This window comes from Herpailurus yagouaroundi, unplaced genomic scaffold, assembly GCF_014898765.1.
Source record: "Herpailurus yagouaroundi ecotype Mexico unplaced genomic scaffold, PumYag 77, whole genome shotgun sequence".
Taxonomy (NCBI): Eukaryota; Metazoa; Chordata; class Mammalia; order Carnivora; family Felidae; genus Herpailurus; species Herpailurus yagouaroundi.
In genome coordinates this window covers 56,384,018-56,410,716 of record NW_024412388.1, presented here as the reverse complement: position 1 = coordinate 56,410,716, position 26,699 = coordinate 56,384,018, and the positions used below count along the sequence as shown (strand labels likewise).

The window sequence follows — 26,699 nt, the reverse complement described above, 5'->3', positions numbered from 1 at the left end:
GATTATTCTGTGGAATAGCCCACCCAGACTTCTGAACAGGGTGTGGCATTTTCTGTTTTTAACTCATGCCAGAGGAAGGCACTGAATCTTTCCATTCTGGTTTTATCCCTCCTTTTATTTTTCTAAGACCAACCTTTAACAGTAGAACCTAAAGCTCTTCTCTCAAGAATACGGACTCGAAGCCCATAATTCAGTTCCAATTTTGTATCAAATACAAACTAAGATACAGCCTTCCCTTGATTCACATATACTTCCCCATTCCCACGCTTATTTTGAAAAGCATCAAACCTGTAAAAGAGCTATCACAACAAACACCCATATACCCTTTGCCACGATTCACCAATTATTAACATTTTGCCACATTTGCTTTTTCTGTGTCTTGTACACACACCCACACAACACATACCCTTTAAACCACTTGAAAGTTATTTGCAAACATCGTGACTCTTCACCCTTAAATACTTCACCTTCCTCATAACCACACTACAGTTATAACATTCGGGATCATCTAATAATATCTAACACACAGGCCACTTTTGAAGAATCCAGGCCACTCATTTTGCAGAATGGCCCTCCCATGGGATACCTTTGCTTGCCGATGCTTCGATGCCGGCTAAATGTTTTGGCGGGAATAGTTGCTAGCTGGTGGTGCGTCATCTGTGCTCACCCTAGGAGACACGTGATGTCATTTTTCTCCGATCTTTAAATCCGATCACTTGGTTAAAGAAGCAGAGCTACCAGATTTGTCCGTTTACAAGTCTTTTTCCTTTTTAACTGACAAGTAATCTGGGAGAAACGGGGTCTGGAAAGATCACTCCACCAGTCTTCTACGCAGAGGACCAGCATTCAACTACCCTTTTAAAGTTTGTGAATACATTATTTTCTTGTGTGTTTGCTTTGGTTCATCCACACGTCAGGTCTCAAAGGCATCAGCGGACCTCATGTCCTACTGTGAGGAGCACGCCAGGAGCGACCCTTTGCTGATCGGGATACCAACCTCAGAAAACCCTTTCAAGGATAAAAAAACTTGCATCATCTTATAGAGGAACACGGAAACCATCCCTCGCCTCTTCTCAGCAAAGCAAATTATGAGCAGCTCCTTGGAAGACATTTACCTTCAGCTTATTTGGTAACCACTGCTAATAACTAAAATACTCTAACTTGGAACGATTGACTCTGATGTCTTTATTTTCCAAGCTGCCCTTTCTCTAAAACACCTTTTACTCATTTAATACAGAATAACAATCTTCTTTTCCATTTGATAACTATGGTGTCCTATTGGGTTACTGCTTCAGAAAAGTTGGTCTGGGCCATTTTAAAAAAACATTATCTGCTTTTAAATATATGAATAACCCAGTCATATCAAGTCTTAAATTACCTAAGTACCTGTCTAGGTTAAAATCCCAAGAATAACTTACTGAAACCTTTATATCATAGTATGTTTTTAATAGGGTTGTGCCAACCTGTACAGTGTACATGGGTGAGGAGTGTTTTGTGTATATATATATATGTCTTTGTATATACACATATCAATGCTATTTCCTTTTTAAAATTTCTCTCTCCATGCCATCAGTTCGACTCCAGAAGTTATACCTTTGTCTTGAGCTGTATGTAGATAGAATAAAAGTTTTTCATATAGTTATTGTACAAAAAGGTATCCACTGTAATTGAGTTGTGAAGAAATGTTGCTGACCACTTAGGCTAGAATTAACTATACCGATTAAAATTTAAAAACTGAACTAAAAACCCTCTTATCAGGTATTGACAAGGAAACCTAAAAAGGCTCCCATGATCCTGAGTCTAGAAGAGGGGGGTAGGCCTCTGGGCCAGATTCTGGGGCTCATGTTCTCTAGATTGTGGAGAGACATCTCTGAAATGTCCACCCTAATGCCTAGAGTGCACATGAGCCCCGCCCAGAGGAGAGCAGGAATGTGTGAAAACCAGCTGCTTTTCTCAGCCAAACTTTGTAATTTCACTCTCTCTGCCCTGCCCTTTGTCTTTCCTCTCCCACTAGAACATCTCTTTCCAGAGGTGGTAATTCACCTCCCCAGCCCCAAGTGGGTGGAACACGGTGGGATGGAAATACATGAAACACAACAGTATCAGGCACTTTTCAAACAGCTATAGTGCCAGTGTGTTCCCTACCTTGTCCACAAACCACCGAGGCAGGCTTGGATTCAGGGGTACATGACTTGGGCTTCAGGGTTCCAGCAGCAGGTTCCTTGATTTTCCTCTGGACATGAGTACAGCCCTCACATCCTTGGAATTTCCAGTGGGCATCCCAAGAATCTCCTGTGCCCAGAGAGAGTATTTTAACTTTATCAGAGAAAGAGAAAGCGTTCTTAAAAAAAAAAAAAAGCTCACCTAAGGGCTCAAACCATTCACAAGCCTTTGATATTTTAATTCATCTTTAGTTCATTAAAAATAACTACTGATGAAGGATTAAAAGCTTATTTTCAAAAAGGAGTCAACCCCAAAATGGAATTCTTTCTGATGGTTTTCCCTAGTTCTGTACAATCTTGCCCTGCAACACAAGCCCCTTTTAAAACCTAATGTCTGGTTTTAAGTATTAAGCGGATTGTGGGTGAACAAATGTAGTGCTATTTTTAAACTGTTCAAATATATAGTCAGTATTTCCCCAGTCACCTATCTGTTCAGTATTGTGAACTGCCCTCACTTTTCCAAGATCATGTGAAAATCATGCCACTGGCCTTATCCTCTTGTCCTCTGCCTCTGGGTTTTGCAATATGACCAGTTTCCACATAAATTGTAGGCACCTGTTTAGGAGAGATAAAGGTGAAATTTGAAATGTACACGAAAAAGACAACATTGCATTTAATGCTTCACTTAATGAGACATTTTCTTTTAATAAGTATATTTTTCTACCGATAGTTTCAGAACGCTAATCTTATTTTCACTCTGATTTTTAACGTTTCTTTAAATATTTATAATACAGCTTGTTAAATATTTTTATGAAATTTTATTATACCTTTTCATTATATGTGCACTTTTTCAGTAGCATAGTTCATTGCTTAGTACTAAGTTATGTTCTTTTACCTAATGGAAAACAAATATGTTTTGCTCCCTATTTGTTACTGTGCTTATAGTGGTAAGGAATGGACTTGAGGTCCCTGAAGATTTCATTTTTCCTGGTCAGATATCATAAAGGCTAGGAGTATAAATATCATGTAGCTTCCTAATGATGTATAGGGCATGTTTAAGAAAAGTGAAATCACACCCTTTGATGCTGGACCCAGTGGGGAAAAATTGTAGTTAAATGTTGATTTACTTAAAACTAGACGTCTATGTGAGAAAGTACACGTATAGGACATACAGAAATCACTTTTGTCAGGCTTTATTTTACTTATGAAGCACCATTTTTAACTGTTCTACAGCAGCTGGTTTATGATAATGGACAAATGCCCAGTACGTGTTGTTTTTCCAACTACCACTATAAAAACACAATCACATATATACATGCAACTTTTGGCTTCATATCTGTGAAGCTATTTAAATGTGTTCATTATACTTTTGCCTTTAACGCTGTTTCTGTTAACGGTGACTTTTTTTCATTCTTATATGTTCATTAGTGCATAAATCTGTCCAATTGAGGCCTCAGGACCACGGCAAGATATGCTAGATAAAATTTCATGACTCCGAAGTATTTTACAGAAACACATTATTCCAGTTTGTTCACCAAGTATAGGTTGTGGCTATTTTTTCTTCTACAGAGAATCAGGTTTTTACATTTCCTTACCTTATGAAAATGAAAGTGCCATAATTATCTTTTAAAGGAAGGACCTGCCTTCTTTCCATACTGTTTTTGTACTTTACTAATCTTTAACTATCAAAGAAATTATACCAGTGACTTAGTAATTTTGAGGCATAGGTTAGTTTAGGTAGTAGAGGATGCACCAAACTTTTTCTTCAGATGCCTTCTTCTCAGCTAATTTACAACTAAGTGTCATCTGATTATTCCAACTATTGATTGAAGATCTGTAGAAGCCCAAGAAATGAACTATAGTACATGTCTGTCCTTCTCCATAAAATACAATACTGGAGTGTGTTATGAATTGTATTGATTTCTTTTTATGATAGATCTATTAACAGGAACAAAATACGTGAATCAAATAGAATTAAGTGTAAATTAAAATAGAGCACTTACCTAAAGTTGGGTGGCCTGGATCATAGCCTTGGATCCTTTTTTAGCCAATGTGGTGCCACTGTGTCATGTGACTCTGAACGAGGCACTTCATCTCACTGGGCCTCCGTTTTGCCATCTGTAAAACAAGGGGCTTGAAGTAGATGATGGTGGAGATCCCCCTGCCCCCGCACCTCCACTCTCCGAAGCCTCGGTCCAATGGCCTACCCCTCTACAGGTCCTGCCAATGTGTTGGTGCTATAAGCTGCTTCAAATATAAAATGGTTCGTCTATCATATATGCTCATTTAATAGCTTATGAAAGTCCTTTTTGTTATAAAGCTTTTTCTGGTTTTATGGACTTGATTACTGTAATGTTTTGTTTTTAGCCGTGTAACTCTAAACATCATTCACTTGTCCCAGTAATCTGGGATGGGATTTTGTTATTTTATGGCATTCTTTGGCTACTCATCTGTCCAGCATCTTATTAACCTAAGCACTGTGATCATTGTTTGGAAATCTGTCCTATGGAAAGAATAGAAACATTTCCTTCACATGTACTTCACAGATTCAAAAGTTTCATTAAAACATCCTTCTCTTTACTGGATCCGTGCCTCACTGTATCATCCTACTCGTGTTTTGCTCAATAAATTAATAGAAGACCAGCTCTCTTCCATTCTCCTTCATTCAGTTACCATTTTCTTAACACCTGCTGAGAGCCAGATGTTGAATACCAGGCTCTGACCCTCTAATGAGTAAGACTCACACCAGCCCGTGCAAAGCTCACAGTCCGGAGCAAGGAGGGTGGCATGGCAGATAGAGAAACTGACAATCGAGCAGCAGAGTACCCTGTGTGAAGGTGAGCACATGGTACTGTGAGAGCCCAGAGGAGGAAGGACCAGCTCCACAACAGTGAGGTCTGAGGAGGCTTCCAAGGGAGGTGATGTGTGAGCTGGGTCTTGAGAAAAGAAGAAATTTTGTAAGCACTAGAATGAAGTCTTGGAAGAAAATGAGGGAAGAGGAGGAGAGTGGGCTCAAAACTAGAGTACAGAGTAATTCCCAAACTACTTGTCCTGCAAGCAACAGGAAGGCAGTGGAGGTTATTAAAGAGGAATGATGTAATGGTATCCAATGTGTAGAGAGGGTGGTTTCCCAGCCTGAGACCCAGCTGTGACCATGGAAACAGATAACAAATGAAAAAGCCATTACGCTCACAATGACTCATATTCACCAAGTATTTGCCAAAGGTACCCTGCCTCCTCCTCAATTCCTTCCCCTAAGGCTGGGATTCCCTTAGAGATGAAGGAACAATATCATCATCCAGGAAGGGAAAAAAGGCAGCCAGTGAGTGTCTGGTTATGGATCTGAGCAGCTACAGAGATGACCCTGGCTTCTGAGAATCAGTACATACACACTATAAAGGGTAGGAGCAAAAGAGTCCTTCAGCCCTTTCTAGGAAAGGACTGAAGAATTGAGATTTTGATCATGAAAAACAGCAGCTAACATGCACTTTCACTGGTTCAGACCAAAGTATCAGAAGTTCCTGTGACTTTCAGTGGAGGACAATTGTATTAGGAGATGGGACTGGGTAGGGGTGAATTTAAAACAAAGTGAGGGAAGAGAAGGTAATGCAAAGGATAGACAATGTAAGTAAACATGGCAGATGAAATGTTATACTACCTTAATGTTATGAACAAGGAACTCAAACCTACAGGTGATGGTGGTAGCTTGGTGTGGAGATTCATGTCACGTGGCTTTCCAACTCTCCAAGATACGGGGGGTGAACACCTTCTCATCGGCAAGATGGTCAGTTACAACATACATATACATGTGTATAGTATTTATAAGCCGCCTTATTTGGTGGTAGGTAGACACCTGTTGAGGATTTCTCCCTCCTTCCTTCCCTGTCCCTAGGTTTACAAACCTTTGGCTTACAGCTCTGTAGAACCTGATTCCACCATCAGCTATACCCATCTTTGTACCATCTAGCATGGATATCACCTTTAGCTTGTCTTCAGAGCATGGCCCTACTGGCTACTTTACCTCTTTACCACTGTAAGCAGCAAACAACCTTTGCCTTCAGATGAGCCCTTCTGCTATTCCAATTACTATCTCCTTATCAGAGTCATTCATGTCTATCAAGGCCGTTTAACTGTAGGCCAGCCTTGGACAAACATGCACAGTTGGTCTCAAGAACCCTTCAATTATCAATTTTTTCAGAAACCAATATTCTCTTTATCCTGAGAGAAAATGCAATCCAAATAAATTCATTCTAAAATGCTAATGACTTAATGGTTAGAAGATCACTATGGAAAGAGCCATGTTTAGCATAAAGGAGAAGTTAATAGTAAAGTTTTAGATACCATTAAGAATTATTCATATGAAGCATTCCTATACCCTATAAATCCTAGATAATCTTCTTAATTATAAAAGCAAGTAATTGAAATCATTGAGATGCATAATGGCAAGATCCCAGGCTTGGAGGTCTAAGAAATTTGCAGCCAAAACATCTATGTACAAGTTGCTACTTCTGGTCTCTAGATCCGGTCACCCCCCCCCATCCTTCCACACACACATCCTACTTAGGTAGAAATGAGAGCTTCATTGACTAAGAGACTTTAAATCTGGTCCTAACATAAAATATCCATCCTGTGACATCATGGGGGACCCTGTGGATCTAGAAGTTGTTGTTCTGGGGGCAAGCCTAAGGCACTCACTGGAAGAACATGGCCAGCAGTACCTGCTTTGTTCCTGGCACTGACTGGCACAGAGCATTCATGTCTCCTGGGATCTGGTTAAGGATAACCCTAAAAGTTGGCATGTGAACAAAAGAGAAAACCCAGAAATAAACCCATGCTTATATGGCCAATCTACGGTGAAGGAGGCAAGAATATACAATGAGGAAAAGAGTCTCTTTGATAGACAGTGCTGGGAAAACTAGACAGCTACATGCATCAGAATGAAACTGGACCACTTTTTACATTATATACAAACAAAATGGATTATAGACCTAAATATGAGACACAAAACCATAAAATACCTAGAAGAAAACATTGGCAATGATTTCCTTAACATCGGCCTTGGCTACATTTTTCTAGATATTTGTCTCCCCAAGACACAACAAAAACAAAAGCAAAAATAAACTATTGGGACTACACCAAAATAAGAGACTTTTGCACAGGGTAGGAAACTAGCAAAATGAAAGGCAACTTACTGGGAGAAGAGACTTGCAAATAATATATCTGAAAAGGGGTTAATATCTAGAATAAATAAAAAACTTATTCAACTCAATACACACACACACACTAATAATCCAATTAAAACTGGGCAGAGGACCTGAACAGACATTTTTCCAAAGAAGACATTCAGGTGGCAAACAGACTCACGAAGAGGTGTTCAACATCACTAAGCATCAGAGAAATGCAAGTCAAAACCACAATGAGGCATCACCTCACACCTGTCAGAATGACTAGAATCAAAAAGTCAAGAAATAATATGTGTTGGTTAGGGTGTAGAGAAGAGGAATCCTCTTACACTGTTGGTGGGAATACAAATATTCACAAATACACTGTGAAAAACAGTATGGAGTTTCCTAAAAAAAAAACAAAAAAAAACCCCTATCATCCAGTAATTTACCTGCGAGGTATTTACCCAAAGAAAACAAAACACTACTTTGAAAAGATATATGCACACCTATGTTTATTGCATTTTTAAAAAATTTAATTCTAGTATAATTAATATGCAGTGCTATATTAGTTCCAGGTATACAATATAATGATTCAACAATTCTGTATATTACTGAGTGCTCATCAAGATAAGTGTACTTTTTTTTTTATTTTTATTTTTTCAACGTTTATTGATTTTTGTGACAGAGAGAGACAGAGCATGAACGGGGGAGGGGCAGAGAGAGAGGGAGACACAGAATCGGAAACAGGCTCCAGGCTCTGAGCCATCAGCCCAGAGCCCGACGCGGGGCTCGAACTCACAGACCGCGAGATCGTGACCTGGCTGAAGTCGGACGCCCAACTGACTGCGCCACCCAGGCGCCCCAAGATAAGTGTACTCTTAACCCCCCTTCACCTATTTCACCCATCCACCTCACCTACTTCCCATATGGTAACCGTCTGTTCTCTATAGTTAAGAGTCTGGGGTTTTTTTGTTTCTCTTTTTTGCCTTTGTTCATTTGTTTTGTTTTTCAGGTTCCACTTATGTGAAATCATACAGTATTGGTCTTTCTCTGACTTATTTTGCTTAGTGTAATATCCTTCTAGATCCATCCATGCTGTTGCAATTGGCAACATTTCATTCTTTTTTATGGCTGAATAATATTCCATTATATATATATATATATATACACACACACACACATATATATGTACATATATGTATACATATATACATATATATGTGCATGTGTATATATGTGTGTATATATATGTGTGTGTGTATATATATGCATATATATATATATATATATATATATATAAAACACTTCTTTATCCATGGACATTTGGTTGCTTCCATGTCTTGGCTATTGTAAATAATGCTACACTGTAGCCAAATTAATGGAGGCAGCCCAAGTATCCATGGATAAATGAATGGATAAAGATGTGAGATACACACACAATGGGCTACTACCTCAGACATAAAAAAGAATGAAATCTTGACATTTGCAAGCACATGGATGGATCTAGAGGGTATAAGGTTGAGTGAAATAAGTCAGAGAAAGACAAGTACCATATGATTTCACTCCTATGTGGAATCTAAAAAACAAAACAAAAAACAGAAACAGACCCATAAATGCAGAGAAGAAATGTGATTGCCAGAGGGGAGGGGGTTGGGGGATGGGCAGAATGGATGAAGGCAAGTGGGAGGTATAAACTTCCAGTAATGAAATGAGTCAGTCATGGAGCTAAAAGGCACGACACAAGGAATATAGTCACTGATACTGTAATATCACTGTATAGTCACAGATGGTAGCTATACTTGTGGGCATAGCATAACAGAGAGAGTTGTGGAATCACCACGATGTATACCTGAAACTAATGTAACACTGCACGTGTGTCAATTTTAAAATCTCACAACAGACCCACGAGGCAGCTACTATTATTATCCCTACTTTACATATGAGGAAATACAAGTGTGAAGAGATCCAAATGCATATTTGCTAGGTCTTTTAAAAACACCGAATTTTTCATGAGCAGCTAGTATGAGGTAAGAGAACACATGTCCTGGAATCAGGAAATGTAGGTTCTAGTCCAACTGCGCTAATTTGCTATGCAACCTTAGGACCTTTATGACTTCTGGTCCTGCTTCCAGAAAAAAAAAAAAAAAAAAAGAAAAGAAAGGATCTACTTTTTAAAAAGGACTTAGTCTAGGTAATTGTTAACGTTTCTTCTAACTTTACATTTTATACAAATTTGAGAGAGGTGAGCAATTCACTTTCAGGTGCATTTTGCCATCTCCACCCAAGTCATTTTATATTTCCTTCCTTGAATTAAAAATCAGGAGAACCAAGTCTAGAGTATGAGGTCAGAGGATATGTGGGTTTGCTGCGTGTAATTATAGGTATTTAAAAGATATTTAAAGAATCACTTCCTGATACTTCAGCTATTGACTCATCAACAGGACTGGAAAGAATTTTTAAGTAAAAATGATTTGCAGAAAGGTATTTTGTCTAGAGGCAATTAATAGAATTAAGAGAGCAAATTGCCAACAATGCCTTTCTAAGAGGAGTTCAAAAACATAATGACAAAAAGAAAAATAGCTCATCCAAATTTTAAATGTGAGTAACAGAGAATTTGGTTTTTAGAAGCAAGAAAAAGAGGAATTCATTCATTTGTTAACGCCCTGATAGGAATGTAGTAGTTCCCACCGGCAGTGTGCTAAATATGTCCTAGGATAAACCCAGAAAAGACAGGGATCTCCCAGGATAGTTGAGGCAGAGGTTATGGGGATGGGTAGTAGGAGGTAAACATAAATTACTATGCATTGTGGTAAATGCTATTATTAGAAGTTGGCTCTGAAGGAACATGACAAAATCACAGCAGGAGATCTAGGCAGAAACAGAAATACGTAATATGCCTGATAGAGAATTTAAGGTAATGATCATAAAGCTACCGGTTTCAGAAAAGAGTGGAGGATGTCAGTGCGACCCTTAAAAGGAGATAAAAACTAACATATCAGAGATGAAAAACTCAACAGATGAAATTAAAAATGTAATAGATGGGATAAATAGTAGGCTATAGAAAGCAGAGGAATAGATCAGTGACCTGGAGGATAGAGTAATGGGAAGCAATAAAGTTGAAGAGGTGAAAGACAAGCAAATACTCCATAATGAGAACAGACTTAGAGAACTCAGCAACACCATTCAGTATAATAACATGCACATTATAGGGATCCCAGAAGGAGAAGAGAGAGAAAGGGGGGTAGAAAATGTGTTTAAAGAAATAATAGCTGAAAATGTCATGATTCTGGGGAAGTAAACAGAGATTCCCCCAACAAATTCAACCCAAAGAGGTCCACACCAAGACACATAGTAATTAAAATGACCAAAAAAAAAAAGAAAAAAAAAAATAGTGATAAAGAGGTTTAAAGGTTGCAAGAGAAAAGAAGACAGTTAAGGAAATCCCATAAGACTATCAGCTGATTTTTCAGCAGAAACTTTGCAGGCCAGGAGGGAGTGACATGATATATTCAGGGTGTGGAAAGGAAAAAGTCTTAAGGTAAGAATAGTCTATCCAGCAAAGCTATCATTCAGAATAGAAGATAAAGAATTTCCCAGACAAACAAAAGTTAAGAATGCATGACCACTAAACCAGCCCTACAAGAAATGTTAAAGGGGACTCTGAGGGGGGAAACAACAATAACAACATAAGAATAAGGAAAATAGGAAGCACAAAAGCAAAATAAATAAGTGAATAAATAAATCTGTAAAAATCAGTCAAGGAAGGAACAAAATAGAAGGATGTAAAATATGATACCAAATATCTGAACCTTGGAGGGAAGAGAAGAATGAGTTCAAAATTAAGCAACCATTAGCTTAATATAGACTGCTACAAGCAGAAGATGTTTTATATAAACTGAATGGTAATCACAAGCCAAAAAACAGTAAATAGGTATGCAAAAAAATGAAGATTAAGGAATCTAAGTATATCACTAAAGAAAACCGGCAAACCATGAAGAAGAAAAAGAGGAGAAAGGATCAGAGAAAAACTACAAAAACAACCACAAAACAAGTAAAAAAAAAAAATAGCAAATAGTTATCTATCAATAATTATTCTGTATGTAAATGGACTAAATGCTCCAATCAAAAGACATAAGGTGATGTAATGGATAGAAAAACAAGTCATCTATATGTTGCCTAATAGAGACTCATTTCAGACTAAAGACACATGCTGATTGAAAGTGAGGAGATGAAGAAACATTTATCAGGCAAATGGATGTCAAAAGAAAGCTGGAGTAGCAATACTTATATTGGGCAAAATGGACTTTAAAACAAAGTCTGTAAAAAGAGACAAAGAAGAACACTATAAAATCATGAAGGGGACAATCCAACAAGAAGATATGACAACTGTTAATACCTATGCACCCAACATGGAAACACCCAAATACATAAAGCAACTAATAACAAACACAAAGGAACAATTCAATAATAATACAATAACAGTAAACAAATAACAGTAAAAGAACACCTCGCTTACATCGATGGACAAATCATCCAAACAGAAAATCAACAAGGAAACAGTGCCTTTGAATGACACACTGGACTAGATATATTCAGAACATTCCACCATAAAACAGCAGAATACACATTCTTTTCAAGTGCATACGGAACATTCTCCAGAATAGATCACATATTAGGCTACAAAACAAGCCTCAACAAATCCAAAAAGATCAAAGTCATACCATGCATCTTTTCTGACCACAATGCTATGAAACTAGAAATCAACCACAAGAAAAAAATCTGGAAAGTCCACAAATACATGGAGGTTAAATAACATGCTGCTAAACAATAAGTGAGTCAACCAAGAATTAAAAGCAGAAATCAAAAAATACATGGAAACAAACAAAAATGAAAAAAAATATAAAAAAGTAAAAAAAAAAAAAAAAAAGAAAGAAAAGAAAAGAAACAAACATTAAAACACAATGGTCCAAAACCTGTATGATGCAGCAAAAACAGTTCTAAAGAGGGGAGTATATTGGAATACAGGCCTACATCCAGAGGCAAGAAAAATCTCAACTAAACAGCTTAACCTTACACCTAAAAGAATTAGAAAAAGAACAATAAATAAAACCCAAAACCAGAAGAAGGAAGGAAATAATAAAGTTTAGAGTAGAAACAAATGATTTAGAAAGTAAGAAAACCAATAAAACAGATCAATGAAACCAGAAGCTGGTTCTTTGAAAACATCAACAAAATGGATAAACCTCTAGCCAGATGAAAGAGAGAAAGGGAAGGGGGGAGAAAGAAAAGAAAGAACTCAAGTAAAAATAACAAATGAAAGAGGAGAAATAACAATGAACACCACAGAAAGACAAATAATTATAAGAGAATATCATGAAAAACTGTATGCCAACAAATTAGACAAACTAGAAGAAATGGATACATTCCTAGAAACATACAACCTCCCATAAGTGAAGCAGGAAGAAACAGAAAATTTGAACAGACCAATCACCAGCAAGGGGATTAAAGTAGTAATCAAAAAACTGCCCGCAAACAAAAGTCCAGAACCAGATGGTTCATAGGTGAATTCTACCAAACATTTAAAGAAGAGTTAATACGTATTCTACTCAAACTCTTCCAAAAAATAGAAGGAAAACCTCCGAATTCATTCTATGAAGCCAGTATCACCCTTATACCAAAATAAACAGAACTACAAGCCAATATCTCTGATGAACATTAATGCAGAAATCCTCAACAAAAGTGCTAGCAAACCAAATCTAACAATACATTAAAAATATCATTCACTACTATCAAATGGGATTTATTCCTGGTTTGCAAGGGTGGTTCAATATCCACAAATCAATGTCACATACCACATCAATAAAAGGATAAAAACCATATGATCATTTCAATAGACGCAGAGAAAGCATAAGACAAAGTATAACATCCATTCTTGATAAAAGCCCTCAACAAAGTAGGTTTAGAGGGAACATACCTGAACATAATAAAGGCCGTATATGAAAAACCCACAACAAACATCACACTCAATGGGGAAAATCTGAGAGATGTCCCCCCTGAGGTCAGGAATAAGACAAGGATATCAACTCTCCTCACTTTTACTCAACATAGTACTGGAAGATCTAGCCACAGCAGATAGACAACAAAAATAAATGAAATTCATCCAAATCAGTGAGGAAGAAATAAAACTTCTACTTGCAGATGACACAATATATAGAAAACCTAAAGACTCTACCAAAAAATTACTAGAACTGATCAATGAATTCAGTAGTCACAAAAGACAAAATCAATGTACAGAAATCTGTTGCATTTCTATACACTAATAATGAAGCAGAAGAAAGAGAAATTAAGAAAATAATCCCATTACAATTGCATCAAAAATAGTAAAATACCTAGGAATAAACCTAATCAAAGGTGAAAGACCTCTACTCTGAAAACTATAAAATATTGATGAAAAAATTTGGAGATGAAACAAACAAGTGGAAAGACATTCCATGCTCATGGATTGCAAGAACAAAAACTTAAAATGTCTATACTACCCAAAGCAATACGCACACTTAATGTAATCCCTATCAAAATACCAACAGCATTTTTCACAGAGCTAGAACAATCCTAAAATTTGTATGGAACCACAAAAGGCTCTGAATAGCCAAAGCAATTTTGAAAAAGAAAGCAAAGCTGGAGGCATCACAATTCCAGACTTCAAGTTACATTACAAAGCTGTAGTAATGAAATAAGTATGGTCCTGGCACAAAAACAGACACATAGATCAATAGAACAGAATAGAAAACCCACAATTATGTGGTCAATTAATCTTTGATGAAGCAGGAAAGAATATGTAATGGGAAACAGACAGCTGTCTCTTCAACAAATGGTGTTGGGAAAACTGGACAGCTACATGCAAAAGAATGAAACTGGACCATTTTCTTACACCATACACAAAAATAAATTAAAGATGGATTAAGACCTAAATGTGAGACCTGAAACCATAAAAATACTACAAGAGAGCACAGACAGTAATTTCTCTGACATTGGCCATAACAACATTCTTCTAGATATGTCTCCTGAGACAAGGAAAATAAAAGCAAAAAATAAACTATTGGGACTACATCAAAATAAAAGGCTTCTTCAAAACAAGGGGAACAATCAACAAAACTAAAGGACAACTTACTGAATGGGAGAAGATACTTGCAAATGACATATCCAATATAGGGTTAGTGTCCAAAATATACAAAGAACTTCTACAAATCAACACCCAAAAACCAAATAATCTTATTTAAAAATGGGCAGAAAATGAATAGACTTTTCTGCAAAGAAGACATCCAGATGGTCAACAGACACAAGAAAAGATACTCAACATCACTCATCATCAGGGAAATGCAAATCAAAACTACAATGAGATATCACCTCGCCGCTATCGGAATGGCTAAAATCAAAACCAGAAGAAACAACAAGTGTTGGCAAGGATGTGGGAAGAAAAGGAAGCCTCTTGCACTGTTAGTGGGAACGCAGATTGGTGCAGCCACTGTGGAAAACAGTATGGAGTTTCACTAAATAGTTAAAAATACAACTACCCTATGATTCAGTAATGATGGTACTGTGTATTTACCCAAAACATACAAAAACACTAATTCAAAGGGATACATGTACTTCTGTGTTTATAGCAGTATTATTTATGAAAGCCAAATTATGGAAATGTCCATCAATAGGTGAATGGATCAAGAAGAAGAATATTATTCAGCCATAAAAAAGAATGAAATCTTGCCATTTGCAACAACTCGGATGGATCTAGAGGGTACTATGCTAAGCCAAATAAGCCAGAGAAAGACACATATTATGATTTCACTCATATGTGAAATATAAGAAACAACACAAATGAACAAAAGGAAAAAAAAGAGACAAACCAAGAAAGAGACTCTTAACTATAGAGAACTGAGGGTTACCAGAAAAGAGATGGGTAGAGAGAAGGATTAAATAGGTGATGGGGATTAAAGAGTACACTTGTGATGAATGGAATTCACACCAGGTGATGCATGGAATTGTTGACTCAGTATATTGTACACCTGAAACTAATATAACACTGTATGTTAACTATACTAGAATTAAAATTAAATTAAGTTGTATTTTATTGTTTTATTATTTTGAGAGAGAGAAGGAGAGAAAGAAGAGAGAGAGGCACAGAGAGAATCCCAAGCAGTCTCTGTACTGTCAGCACAGAGCCTGACGCAGGGTTCAATTGCATAAACAGGGAGATCATGACCTGAGCTGAAATCGAGTCAAACGCTTAACCAACTCAGCCACCCAGGCCCCTAAATTAAAATTTTTAAAAATGATAAAGAAGTTGGCTCTGCCTAAATCAAAAATTCTCACAGAGGAGGCAATATATCAGTTGGGTCTTGAAGGCTGGGCAGGAGTTGGTTAGTGAAGAACAGGGACAGGATAGTCTCAGCAGAGAAGACAGTGTATGCAAATGCACTAGGTTCTAAATGAGTCTAGGGTATTCAAACAACCCAGATATTTGTGGCAGGTGTATGAGGAGGAGAAGGTTGATGAGGCTGGGAAGGAAGTTTGAGTCAAGTCAAAGGCTATGAGTTTGTATTGATTATACAGGCAAGGGAAGGGAGTTGGTAGAGGTTTTTAAGCAGGGTCCTGCCATAGCCTTTGTTTTCAAAGGTAATTAGAATGTAAGAGGAAAATAAAGTAGTGGAGAGAAACTGGCAGTAGTGTTTCTAATCTCTGCTGAGTCCCCAGTAGTGTCTCACAATTCTTTCATTTGACCTGTCTAGTTCCTTCATTCCAAACCATTATCACCCTCCTCAAACCCTCCTACTTATCACCTTCCTACCAGGCAAACAATTCTGCCTTCCCCATCAAACAAACAAAATGTTGGGGCCATTTGGCTTGAATTCTCAAACTTTCTATCTTCTCACACTCAAATGTCTCCATCACACCCATCCGAGTATCTTCCATCAGATGCACAGGTTGAGAAGCAACCTCGAGGTCAAGTCCAAACCCTCCAGCTATTCCCAAAGCCCCTTGCCTTCTTCTCTCCTTTATTAAAATTTTCCAAAGAGTGATCAGCCTTCTTTGCCTTCTCTGCCCCACCTCCCTTCTTCTCAATTGGCTGCAATCCTGCTTTTACTCCCACTATTGTAATGGAACTGATTTCACCCAGTAAATTGGCCAATGAACTCCCAATTTCCAAATTCAATGGAGCATTTCAGTCTCTGCTTCAAGGACCCAACTGCTTGAATCATTCTTTTTCATAAACTCATCATTCTGCATCACTGACTTCTGTGATATCAAACTCTCCTTTTTCCCTCCTGTCTCTTCATTTTTCTGCCTCCTTAGCCCATAAGGATTCTGCAATCCTTAGCCCATTGTTGCTCTTCCCATTTTACTCATTCTTCTTGGAAAGTCCATCCATTGTCACTGCTATTCATATGCTAAAGATTTCCAAATCTATACATCCAACCCATCTTTTGCCCAAGCATCAGACTTACCTACCCTATTGGACATTTTCAACAGATAGCACACAGGGACTTGGAACATGATGTGTCGAAATCCATCTCCCTTCCTGAAATTTAATTGGTAGCACTATCACTAAATTGCCACACCTGGAAACTGAAGAGGCATTCAAGAATCTCCCCTCATCTGTTACATCTGATCACCCATTCTTGCCCATTTCATTTCCCAAATACTTCGCAAATCCATCCTGATTTTCCTCATCAGCTACAAATTCGGCCTATATCATCCCTTTTGCTGAACTACTGCAAAAGCCTCCCATCTGGACTCCAGCCTATGTGGCTGCCCCTGGCATTGGGGTAACCAACTATCTTGGCTTACTTGGGACTATTCTTGTTTGGGCTCTAAGAATCTCACATTCCAGAAATCCCTCAATACCCATTGTTCATGATACTTTTAGTTGCAAATGAAACTTGTTTAAGCACATTACTGGAAATCCATGGGCCTCACTTCAAGTAGAGCTGGATTCAGGAGTTCTGCTTTCAGGTTTCATCTCTGACCTTTCCTCTTGAATAGACTTCTCTATGAGGCAAGCCTGCTGCTAAGCAACACAGACACATGCATCAGCCCAACACCAGAAAGAGATTCTCTACTCTAGTGGAAATGTCTTGGGAAGTTTTCTGATTGGCCCAGCTGAAGTCACATGTCTATCCCCAAACCAATCACCATAGTCAGAAGGATTGGCTAGACCTGTATTACAAATCTACCCTTGAAGTGGGGAGAACTCCTAAGAAAGAAGATTCACAGAATGAAGAGGCAGGGAGTCAAGATGGACAGCAATGAACTACTATCCCCTTTAAATCCCATCCAGCGTCCTGTAGTCTGGCCAACTGGACCCATCTGAGAAGAGTGCACCCTAGAACACTCCAATTTAACCATGTTACTTTTCTACATAAAACCCTTAAAATTCTCTCAATACTTGCAGGACAAAGCCCATGCTCTTTGAAAGGGTATACAAGACTATGATCTGGTCTCTGTCTACCTTTTCAGCCTACCTTTCTCCACTCCCTTCCTTAACACTTAATCCTCTAGTAAATACCACAGACTACAAGAGTCCCTCATGGGCCACACCTTTCTCCCCTGACTAGTTATTAATCATGCTTCAAGACTCAGGTCAAGCATCTCTCTTTCCTGGAAAGCTTCCTTACCACCACCACTACCCTAAACACACACACACACACACACACACATACACACACACACACAGCACATGCCCAAACTTGCCCTGACACCACACCAACTTGAAAATGTGTCAGCTTCCTCTACTAGACTGCAGGTAGAGACCGTACCATAATCATGTTTATATAGCAAGTTCTAGCACAGTGCTTAGCATGCAGTATGTGTGTGACCTTTGATCTTGAACAGAAAATGTTCTGATAAATAAACAAGAAAGAACCAAATTCAGTTAATAGAAGTGGAGGACAAACTAGCTTAGTTGAAATGAACATAACCTAAGTAGATGGTGTCTTTCCATATTCTGTTCCATTGGGCTATGTGGTTTATTGGGGGTTTTCTTTTTTCTTTAAATCACCCTCTAATTTGCAAATACAGAGTAATTACATACAAGACATACATAACATTACATACATAGAAGATTACTCATGGGGGATGTAATTATCATTAGGTTGCATAGATCGAGTACTTCCAGGAACTGATCTAAGTGTTTTCTATGCACTATTCCTTTAATCCTCATAACAAACCAATGACATAAGCCTTGTTTATTTTCCCATTTTAAAGGAGAAATAATTGAGGCTTAAAGAAGTTACACTAACTTTCTCAAGTTCTAGCGAGAATCAAGGATCCAAGCCCTGGTCTTTCTGGTTATAAAAGCCCATTGTCTTAACTACTACACTTTTAGTCTTTATCTTTTTTCAGCTCAATCCTTAACAATTACACAAGGAAGCAAAAGGAAATCAGAAGGCTCTTCTCCAGGTAAGCCATTTCTTGTGAAGTTAGTATTTTGATAATTATAATACAATTACAATACAGTGATATAATCAGGTGTTAAGTGGTGATACTAAGAAAGTTTGCTGCTTCTGTGCATATTAAATTCTTTCTCAGGCGCTTGATTGTAGAAAATGAGTTAGCATAAAAGCTAACTCATAAAAGCATTAAAGCACCTAGGGACAGAAATCACTTTTCCCTTGACGAAGTTCTAAGATGAAAGAGAACAATTCTTAGAATTCTCCCCTGGTTTTTGTCTCCTTTTGTTTTCCTGAGGCTCTGTCCTACTTACTGGATAAGTAAAAGATTAGATCCAATTGGTTTCATCCTCCCCCAGGCTAACCTGTGCTGTCTGGTTGGCCTCTTCAAGAGATAGCTCCAGCATACAGAGGAATGAGTTCACAGTAAAATTCTGATTCTTCTTCCTTGCCTTGTGACTTTGGAAGTGTCTTTTGACTTCTCTGAACCTGAGTTGCTTTAGCAAGGACTCAAATTAATAAATGTAGGTGCGCCTGGGTGGCGCAGCCGGTTAAGCGTCCGACTTCAGCCAGGTCACGATCTCGCGGTCCGGGAGTTCGAGCCCCGCGTCAGGCTCTGGGCTGATGGCTCAGAGCCTGGAGCCTGTTTCCAATTCTGTGTCTCCCTCTGTCTCTGCCCCTCCCCCGTTCATGCTCTGTCTCTCTCTGTCCCAAAAATAAATAAACGTTGAAATAAATAAATGCGTAAGCTTGTTATAAGCCAGACAGTTCTAATTGATATGATAAAAATACGAACTCTATTCACTTCCCAAGCTCCTAGCTTGTGTCTGACACGAAGCACTACTCTATCAACAACCGGTTGTTTTGATCATTCTGATCAGGTTCTTCCTTGTCTTCCAAAGTGCCCAGTGTTGTGTTTAGCACATAATAAACAGGTCTGTCAGTAGGCCAGTTCAAGGCAGTGCTAAGCGCCATTCTGTTTTGCAGACTCTTTCGCCTTTTGGAGTTCTTGTAACTTGTACAGTAACCACCTTAGTAAACTAGTAAATTCTAACTCCATCCACAAGTAGCAAAGATTTCTGGTTTTATCACTTCGCTGAAGATCTCTTCAACCTTTGCAGAGAAATGTATATTCCTTAGCTCCTAGTGGGTTAGCATCAGGGAGACTGGAGACTGATCAAATGAGAGCTTCCCCCTCCTTCTCTCCCACTCTCCCGAGACTTGTAGAATGGTTTTGCTGAAATTCAGTGGGAAGAACGCCAAGAGTTCTCAAACTTCTCTGATAATAAGAATTACCTGAAGTGCTTGTTAAAAAATAAATTCTGAGCCTTATCTCAGCCGCACTTAATCTGAAGCTCCTGGGAAGGGTTTTGAAGCTGCATTTTTAACAAACACCCACAGGTCTTATTATCAGAACAATTGGGAAATCCTGATAATGCAAACACCTCACTTTATACAGGAAAGTTCTGAGGCCCAGACTGAGAGATGTGAATTGTTGGAGGTGAAGGGTGAACCCCACATGCTTAAAAGGATTAGGAAGGGAAGCCTAAGTGAGTCCAAGCAGGCTTGAGTTGACAATTGGGAGGGGAAAGGTCTCTGGCAAACAGGAAATCCTTGTTTAAAAGGGAAAAGCCTCCTCTGCACTCCAGCCAATTGTTGCCACAGATAGCAATGGAAATCAGAATTTTTCTAAAAAATGTCTCCATGTTTAAATGTTGACAACTGATTTAAAATAAAGTTTTTTAAACATTTAAAAGCCAAACTTCTCTTAGCTAGCAGTTTCTAACCTTGCACTAGGACTTTGTGAGCCATAGCATCTTTTCCTTGCCTTTCATGCTGGTGATAGCATACTGCCTCTTTTCTCAGTGTTAAGTGGTTTAAAAATTTTTTTTTTCTTTTTACTACGTAATCTCTATGCCCACCATGGGGCTCAAACTCACGACACCAAGATCAAGAGTCCACATGCTCTACCAACTGAGCCGGCCAGGCACCCCTAAAATAGCTATCACCTAATAAAAAAGGCTGACTAATAGGACGGGCCCTTCATGGTCTGGTTCCTACCACCTTTCCTACTTCAATACCCATCATTGGAAAATAAGAATTCTAGACCCAGATTACCTCGGTCTGCATCCTGGATTTGCAACTTCCTAACAGTAATATGACTCCAGGTAAATATATCTCTTCATTTTCCAAATGGCAACAATAGTACCTACTTCCACTGGGTTGTTGTGAATATTAATGTGTTACCGTAAAGCTCTTAGAACAGTGCTCAGCATGTAGTAAACCCTCTATCTGTTATGGTTGCCCCCCCAGAAGCTAGCCCCAAAGATGCCTTGAATTCATACCTTCGGAGCTGCAGTTCCCCCTCCTGGAACAAATGTTCTTTACAGTCCCCTGGCCGAGCTCTTGATTCTTCAGGTCTCACTGTTCCGGCAATGCTCCTCACCCAGGAACACTCAGACCTTGAATATTACTCATCATCACTTATCACCCTAAATTGCAGGAGTCAGGCATCTCCACTAAAGGCGGAGACCTTACTTTTTCACTTTTGTAGCCCCAGGACCTAACACAGTGTCAGGTACATCCTTTCAATAAATAGTGCTAAAGGAATAAATGTGCTGATCTTGATTTTCTTATTTGATTATAAACTTAAGGGCAAACCCTCCCATAGGCTACATCTATGTATTCTCTGCAGCCCCTAGCAGAATTATATTCCATAGTCAATCAATTAAGTAATTTCTGCGGTTTGCAAAATACAGTGCTAGCTTCAGATCAAAGAGCTTATTGCTACAGTTTGGTCCATGCCATCCCCACATGCCCTCCAGGGATTTCTACCTTTTGAATCCCATTAGCAGTTCTCCGGGCCTTTCTTCTGTTACTGAGTACTTTTCACCTTAGATTATATCTACTGATGTGCATGTCTCATTGCTTCATTAGACTATGAACTCCTTGGGGCCAGAGTATGTGGCTGATTTTTTGCAGACTTCAATATAACTAGCATAGTTCCTTGCCCATAGTAAGGACTCATTAAATATTTCTTGGTGGTCTTCATGATACAGCCTTTTCACAGAGTTTCTTATGTTTCTCTAAGGACTGTTGAAAAAAAAAAAAGGAGGGGCGCCTGGGTGGCTCAGTCAGTTAAGCATCCGACTTCGGCTCAGGTCATGATCTAGTAGTTCGTGAGTTCAAGCCCTGTGTCCAGGTCTGTGCTGACGGCTCAGAGCCTGGAGCCTGCTTCAAATTCTGTGTCCCCCTCTCTCTCTGCCCCACCCCTGCTTGTGCTCTGTCTCTTTTGTCTTTCAGAAATGAATAAACATTAAAACAAATTTTTTTTAAAAAGCAGAGGTGTCTGGGTGGCCCAATTGGATAAGCTTCCGACTCGGTTTTGACTCAGGTCGTGATCTCACAACTTGTAAGTCTGAGCCCCCTGCATCAGGCTCTGTGCTGACAGCATGGAGCCTGCTCAGGATTCTCTCTCTCTGCCCCTCCTCTGCTCGCTGGTGCTCTTTCATAATAAATAAATAAGCTTAGGGGCACTTGTACCCCAATGTTTATAGCAGCACTCTCAACTTTCTCATAGCCAAATTATGGAAAGAGCCTAAATGTCCATCAACTGATGAATGGATAAAGAAATTGTGGTTTATATACACAATGGAGTACTATGTGGCAATGAGAAAGAACGAAATATGGCCCTTTGTAGCAACGTGGATGGAACTGGAGAGTGTGATGCTAAGTGAAATAAGCCATACAGAGAAAGACAGATACCATATGTTTTCACTCTTAGGTGGATCCTGAGAAACTTAACAGGAACCCATGGGGGAGGGGAAGGAAAAAAAAAAAAAAAAGAGGTTAGAGTGGAAGAGAGCCAAATCATAAGAGACTCTTAAAAACTGAGAACAAACTGAGGGTTGATGGGGGGTGGGAGGGTGGGGAGGGTGGGTGACGGGTATTGAGGAGGGCACCTTTTGGGATGAGCACTGGGTGTTGTATGGAAACCAATTTGACAATTTCATATATTGAAAGAATAAATAAACTTAAAATAAATAAATAAATACATACATACATACATAAATACATAAAAAGAAAAAAAAAATTCAGTGCAATTTCAGGGACACCGGCCCTGTGTTATGAATCATGCCATGGGGAGTTTTGTTCATTTGAAGGAAACACGTGTCACACTGTTTGCAGCTTCTTACCACATATTGAAGAACAAAATTTAACCTCTATAGTTGCAATTTGAGGAAATGATGGTTTCACAAGGGTTACAGCAAAGCATCTCAAAAGAAACTTTGGAACTGCTTCCAGTTGACAGTATACAAATGCTCTTTCCTAGAAAGAACCCTTTTCGTTTATTTGGAAAGTAATGTATGTATTACAGGTGATTAGTTACCTTCATGAGTCCTTGTAGTATAGAAGTTTAACTTACTGAGGGCTTTGGTTAATTGTAAAAGGAGGAGGCAATGCCGTCTATGACACTGAGGTGAAGGTGCCAGTGGAAAAAATAGGTGTTTTCCACATTCAGCACACCTGAGTTAGATGAAGAGAGCTTTGTTCCTGTTGTAACATTTCCACCTACTTGCAATAGGTAGGTTTTCATAGCATTTAAGGCAACAACTGAAGAATATTAACACCAATTAGAGGGAGACGTTGTCTGGGTAGTTGCACACGTGTTTACAATCAACTGTTTCATGATTGGGTTTTTCAATGCAATGGTAACTTTGCGTTATGTTCCGTCAGGGAAGAATAACAACAGTTAAAACTTAAAGCAAAACCCAAAACAAGAGTTCTGCATTAATTGTTGGGACCTTCCTGAAACAAAACACTCTGAAGAATGTAGACTATTAATTGCTTCATACCTCTAAGCACTATGGATTTAGAATAGAGACTCTAAACTCCTTTCTCAAAATAAATATATTTATGCTGTGTTTTAAGGCATCAGAGAAATCTGTCTGATGGATGGTTTTTAGTTTCCCTATTGCTATTGCAGTTTAGAAATAGACACACTATACTGAGCACTTTATTATATGCCAGGTAGTTTGCATTCATTATTTCTAAATCATTCATTGAGTCAACAAATACTAATTCAATACCTACTGCTTGCTGACAAGTGTGCTAAATCCTGGGCTACAATTATGAACCAGACATTAGCTCTTACCTTTAGGGAAGATACAGTTTTGTAGAAGAGGTAACGATTCTGCAAGCTGGGTAATTTTACCTCCATCTTTAGATGAGGAGAACGAGATGCAGAGGGGCTAATACTGGCTGCTCCCCATGGTCTTCAACACCAGGCGACGCTGCCGATCTCTTCCCTGCTTCCTGCTTTAATTTACTCATCTTTGCAAGGGTTTTAAATCAGGCAACTGAGGAAGAGGCTTGAAAATCCTTAGTAGGAAGGCAAGAAAATTCTATTGAAAACTCACTGCTCTCAATCTTTTGGGAAAACAAGTATTAAATACTAGTTATGCTTTGGATTAGGCACCAGCTTAAATAAAATACAATGAGCTTAAACAAGGCCTAAAAACCCACATTTCTGTAAGATGTGGAAAAAGAGAAACTTAATTGCAAGGTGGAGGGCACACGGGCTCATGTTATTCTTAAAATGCAGAAACTTGGAGCTTTTTGTTAGTATTAGTTGGTTTGTTTTTCTCTCCAGACTTTTGCTTTTCCCTGATTATATGTGGTCATGACAAGGATGGGAGACAGATGGCAGGGGGGCCATTGAGGGTGCCCTTTGCCAAATAGGCAAAAAAAAAAAAAAAAAGAAAAAAAAATATCCCGTGGACTAAAGCCATGTTAGACTTCTCAGTAAGCATTTTTGCTTTCTTTGGCTATACCTACAGGAGATTGTTGCAGTTAATTATCAAGTGACTGTTCCAACTAAGAGATGATTGTTCTGCTGAAGGCTTTCATTTATTTTGTTCTCTTCTTCCATCTGCCCCATCTAACTTAACCAGACCCCTCAAAACCATAGCAGAAATGCTCAGCTGGAAAACATACAGCTCTGGAGAGAATAAGGGCACCAGAAATCTTTGCCAGGCCACTTCCCTATTCCTTAAATATGGTTCTGCAAAATGCACAGCCTTGGACTGGTACGGTCACTTCCTGGTTGGCATTACCTACAGCCTCTTATCCCAATAACCCCTTTCACAGTCCCCAGTGTTATCTTCCTAGAACACTGATCACGTCACTCCCTGTGTGAAGGCCTCTGCTGAATCCCCAAAGTTTATAGAAGGAAGCCCAAATGCCTGAGGGTGAAACAGAATGGCCTTCATAGTCTGGGCCTAATCCCCACCTACTTTTTCAACCTTATCTCTCCTTTTTCTTTTCTACACCAGAGGCGCACACACAATCACTCTTTGTTCCCTGAACAGGGTTTGGTCTTTCAGGGCTCCACACCTTTGCACAAACTAGTGTCACTGCCAACAGCATCCTAGCTGGGGAAGTGACACTTGTGTTTTAAGACCCACATAACTTGCTGTCTCCCCAATAAAACCTTCCCTGGTCTTGCAGGTTAACTTCGGTCACTTTCACCTTTCTGCTTCCTTAGTATTTTGCATATAGTCTTCTTATAACATTAATATCACTGAACTATAACTACTCAGATTTTGCAAGTATAGTCTCTAACACCTTTTCCCTAACTGCGACCCCCAACTCCTCTTAAATCACCTTTGGTTTTCTGACTTTTGACACCATGTAGATAGAGTAGGGCCCTAGTAAAAATGTCTGTTAAATAAAGAATAAAAAATAAAACTATGCCACATCCAGCTCAAATGTTTAAAAGTGGGAAAAAATACACACACACACACACACACACACACCAGAGATCTATCTATATATAGAGATACACACATATACTATATATATGATTTCATAAGGGTTTTAATTTTTCCATATAAAAAAAACTTATTTAAAATACATTCCAAGTTAAAAGAAACAAAAGCACACATTAATAAATGATGCAATTATTCCATACCAGTTTATTGTAGGTATTGTGTTTCAAAAAATTTATAGCATAAATAACTTCTCATGTCATAAAATAACTTAGTACAATTTATAATAAAACTTTGAGAATTTAACATCTCATCAAAATACAATAAAATATGGTTTTAAAATAGGATCAACCCTTTCTGTTTTTCTTTTATTTGAGGGCACATAAACCAAAAATACCCAAACTACTGCCGCACATTTGAACTTTAACAAAGCGCATTTGGTTTATTTAAATGTAACTCAACCATTCTAAATTAATACATAGTTTGTTTTCCTTCCTGCGTGGTTCTTTGTAATTTTTGTTCCTTTTGACTTGTATTTGTTTCAACACAGCTTCCTTCTTCATTTTCACCTCTTTCCATCTGCAAAGTCATCTATCTCCGGGCCCTCGGAACATGTAGTTGAACTCACTCAGCCCCTTGACATCAGTTTCTGTAATCCTTGCATCAGTGTGGGGAGTAACTGCTTGAGTAACTACAAAGGTATTTCAAAACTTCAGTGCAATTTGGTTCAGTTATTTTCATTCAGATGCCATCACCGTTCGGGGAGATTAATCACTGGAACCCACTGATCCATGTAGCGACTTTCCCGGCAAAAACAAATAAGTTGACTTAAGGCAGGATCCTTCCACTGCGATGAATGTGGATTCTGGAAACAAATTGAGAAAAATAAATTCACCATTTTAAAAAAAATCAGCATTTGCTAATAATTACACTCACTTTAAGAGGAAGACAACCTGAACGTTCTATACTTTGGCTGTGTGACATAGAGACCAGTTACAACCATAAAAAATAAGCTTTCTTCTAGGTAGTTGGTTTCCTGCAAAATCATTAAGGGTAATTCTCCACTAAACCATACTCTGCAAAGTTTGAATGCATGCAACCCTCTGACCCATTTTATATATATATATATATATATATATATATATATATATATATATA

General features: G+C 38.5%; 2 protein-coding genes and 1 long non-coding RNA gene across 3 annotated transcripts in view; 2 read left to right on the top strand and 1 right to left on the bottom strand.

Moving 5' to 3' along the window:
* The window catches only part of GNG12 (G protein subunit gamma 12), a 128,044-nt gene extending 123,239 nt beyond the window's left edge, over positions 1-4,805 (top strand). Inside the window, exon 4 of the mRNA XM_040470593.1 lies at positions 918-4,805. Coding sequence (XP_040326527.1) covers positions 918-1,043 — 126 coding nt within the window. The 3' untranslated portion in view covers positions 1,044-4,805. The remainder of the gene's footprint in view (positions 1-917) is intronic.
* A 10,389-nt stretch (positions 4,806-15,194) lies between these two features.
* On the top strand, positions 15,195-24,178 carry LOC121027287 (uncharacterized). Its single transcript, XR_005788643.1, has 3 exons — positions 15,195-15,441; positions 18,215-18,219; positions 24,166-24,178. It is a non-coding gene; the product is annotated as an uncharacterized LOC121027287 (long non-coding RNA).
* A 1,545-nt stretch (positions 24,179-25,723) lies between these two features.
* Positions 25,724-26,699, bottom strand: part of GADD45A (growth arrest and DNA damage inducible alpha) — a 3,238-nt gene continuing 2,262 nt past the window's right edge. The window contains exon 4 of the mRNA XM_040470592.1: positions 25,724-26,406. Coding sequence (XP_040326526.1) covers positions 26,293-26,406 — 114 coding nt within the window. The 3' untranslated portion in view covers positions 25,724-26,292. The remainder of the gene's footprint in view (positions 26,407-26,699) is intronic.